This window comes from Vipera ursinii (genome assembly GCF_947247035.1).
Source record: "Vipera ursinii genome assembly, chromosome: Z".
NCBI lineage: Eukaryota > Metazoa > Chordata > Lepidosauria > Squamata > Viperidae > Vipera > Vipera ursinii.
In genome coordinates, this window is record NC_139517.1 from 1993491 (window position 1) to 1996497 (window position 3007).

Sequence of the window (3007 nt, forward strand, 5' to 3'; positions counted from 1 at the left end):
GTAATTGATTTTAAAAAATGTCACTGACTAGAAAAAGTAATTGATTAAAAATGTCATTGACTAGAAATTGTAATTGATTAGAAAAATGTCATTGCTAGAAAATGTCATTGATTAGAAAAATGACATTTAGAAAATGTCATTGATTAAGAAAGTGTCATTCGCTAGAAAATGTAATTGATTAAAAAAATGTCATTGAGTAGAAAATAATTGATAAGAAAAATCTCATTGACTAGAATGTCAATGTCACTGACAGCTGCTTAGCAGGCCTCCAGGTAGTCCTTGACTTATGACTGCAAAGCAACCCAAAGTTTTCATTACTGTGCTCCATTTTACGAACTTTTCGCCACAGATGTTAAGCGAATCACTGCTGTTGTTCAGTGAATTGTGTAGTTATTAAGTGACCCTGGCCTCTCCATGGTCCTTGATTGTCAGACGGTCGCAAAAGGGGATCGCCTGACCCCGGGACACTGCGACCGTCATAAAAATGAGTCAGTTGCCAGGCGCCCAAATTTTCATCCCGTGACCACGAGGATGCTGTAACGGTCGTAAGTCTGAAAAAGGGCCCTCGGTTGCTCTTTTTTAGGGGCGATGCAACTTACAGCGAATGGTTCTAAGTCAAGAACTAGCTGAGAGCCGTTTAGACAGGCCTCCTAACTTGGGCCTTTGACCCTACAGAACATGTTTTATTACAAAGCCTGTGCAATTCCACCTTTGGTCCAACCTTCACCATCATCCACGGCAAGGTCCTTTGATTGCCAGGCTAAATATGGGCAGCGCGCTGGGGCCAGTGGGCAGCGCAGTCAGAAAAGTCAAGAGAGCGACACAGCGCACACAAAAATAGCTCCCACTGCACCGTTCCCCCCCCCAGTGTCCACCATCCATTGTGGCTTTTTTAACCAAGCCAGCTGCCCCCTCCCCATCGCCGCCTCAGGATAACTGCATTGGAAGGGACCTTGGAGGACATCTAGTCCACCCACCCACCCCCGCTCAGGCAGGAGACCCCTACCTACACCGTTTCGGACAAACGGCTGTCCAATCTCTTCTTAAAAACGTCCAGGGTTGGAGCACCCGCAACTTCTGGTGGCAAGCCGTTCCACCGGTTAAGCATTCTCACCGTCAGGGAAATTCCAGGTCGCTTCTCTCCTTGCTGAGTTTCCATCCGTTGCTTCTTGTCCTCCAGTGTCCTCTTCCTTCTTCTGCAGGCTGGGTTCCAGTTCTGGAAGGGCCCCGGGCTCCGTCCATCCCTCCGTCCGTCCCCAGAGATGCCCCCGATGGCCTCGGACCCGGGACCGTCCGGGAATGCAACCACCTGGATGGTGTCCGACCTCTTGCGCTTCTCCCCACCCTGCTCTCCGGCCCCGCCTCCTCGCCGCCCGGTCTGGCACCGTTACCGCCTCTCGGAGAGCATGAAGGGGTTGCTGGTGGCCCTGCTGGGGGGCGGCGTGCCCGCCGGCTTTGTAGCCCCCTTAAGCCGCATCGTCAACGAGGATTCGGGCATGCCCTCCTTGGAGATCATCTTCTTCCGCTGCTGTCTCCACCTGCTCTTCGCCGGCTACCTGCAGTACCGGAAGGTGCCGTGCTTTGGGCCCTCGGAGGTGCGCCAGCGGACCTTGCTCCACGCCTCGGTCAACGTCATCTCCATCGGCTGCGCCTATAGCTCCTTCATGATGGTGCCCAGCGGCAATGCGGCCACCGTGCGGAAAGGCTCCTCCACCATCTCCTCCGTCTTCCTGGCCTTCTGCATCGAGAACAGCCGGCTGACGGGCTACGACTGGTTTGGGCTGGTGGGCAGCACGCTGGGCTTGATCATCATGGTGGTGCCGGACCTGTTGAGTTTGGACAAGAGCACCCAGATATACAACACCTTCGGCTACGGCTTGGCCTGCTCGGGAGGCATGGCGTTGGCCTTGGGGCTGGTGATTTTCCGAACGATGGACTTCCCGGCCAAGCTGATGACCGTGGCTTTCCTCTTTGGCGTGGTGGGAAGCTTGGTCTGCTCTCCCATGATGTTCATCCTCCAGGACCCAGTGCTGGTGCTCAATCCTGTCACCTGGATGTACGTGGTGACCATCAGCCTCCTGGCCTTGTTCTCCTTCCTGTGCGCCAGCTATGCAGTGTCAAAAGCACACCCGGCGTTGGTGTGCGCTGTCTTGCACTCCGAAGTGGTGGTGACCCTGGCCATCCAGTACTACGTGCTACGGGAGGCCGTCACACCCTTCGACATCACGGGAGCCGGCGTCATCTTGGGTAGCATCGCCATCATCACTGCCCAGAACATCAGCTGCCATCCAGCCGAGGAAGAGGATGGAGCGATTGTATAGCAGAAAGGGATCAAGTACACCAAGGAGGCTGTTGGTCAAAGCAGGCACCATCCGGCAGATTGCACGGCAGAAAGGGATCGAGAAGATTAAGGAGGCTGTTGGTCAAAGCAGGCACCAACAGCAGATTGCACGGCAGAAAGGGATCGAGGAGATTAAGGAGGCAGTTGGTCAAAGCAGGCACCAACCGGCAGATTGCACGGCAGAAAGGGATCAAGGAGATTAAGGAGGCTGTTGGTCAAAGCAGGCACCAACTGGCAGATTGCACGGCAGAAAGGGATCGAGGAGATTAAGGAGGCTGTTGGTCAAAGCAGGTACCAACCAGCAGATTGTACGGCAGAAAGGGATCGAGGAGATTAAGGATGCAGTTGGTCAAAGTAGGCATGAACTGTACAGTAGAAATGGATCAAGTATGCCAAGGAGGCAGTTGGTTAAAGCAGGCACCAACCGGCAGATTGCACGGCAGAAAGGGATCGAGGAGATTAAGGAGGCTGTTGGTCAAAGCAGGCACCAACGGCAGATTGTACGGCAGAAAGGGATCAAGGAGATTAAAGAGGCAGTTGGTCAAAGCAGGCACCAACGGCAGATTGTACGGCAGAAAGGGATCGAGGAGATTAAGGAGGCAGTTGGTCAAAGCAGGCACCATCCGGCAGACTGCACGGCAGAAAGGGATCGAGGAGATTAAGGAG

The 3007-nt window shown here is 53.8% G+C and overlaps 1 protein-coding gene across 1 annotated transcript; it reads left to right on the forward strand.

Moving 5' to 3' along the window:
• Positions 1-1250: 1250 nt before the first annotated feature.
• On the forward strand, positions 1251-2321 carry SLC35G6 (solute carrier family 35 member G6; the record flags this gene model as incomplete). Its single annotated transcript, XM_083378747.1, has 1 exon — positions 1251-2321. Exon 1 carries the CDS (start codon positions 1263-1265, stop codon positions 2319-2321), a length of 1059 nt encoding a protein of 352 aa, XP_083234873.1. The 5' UTR covers positions 1251-1262.
• Between the last annotated feature and the right edge of the window lie 686 nt (positions 2322-3007).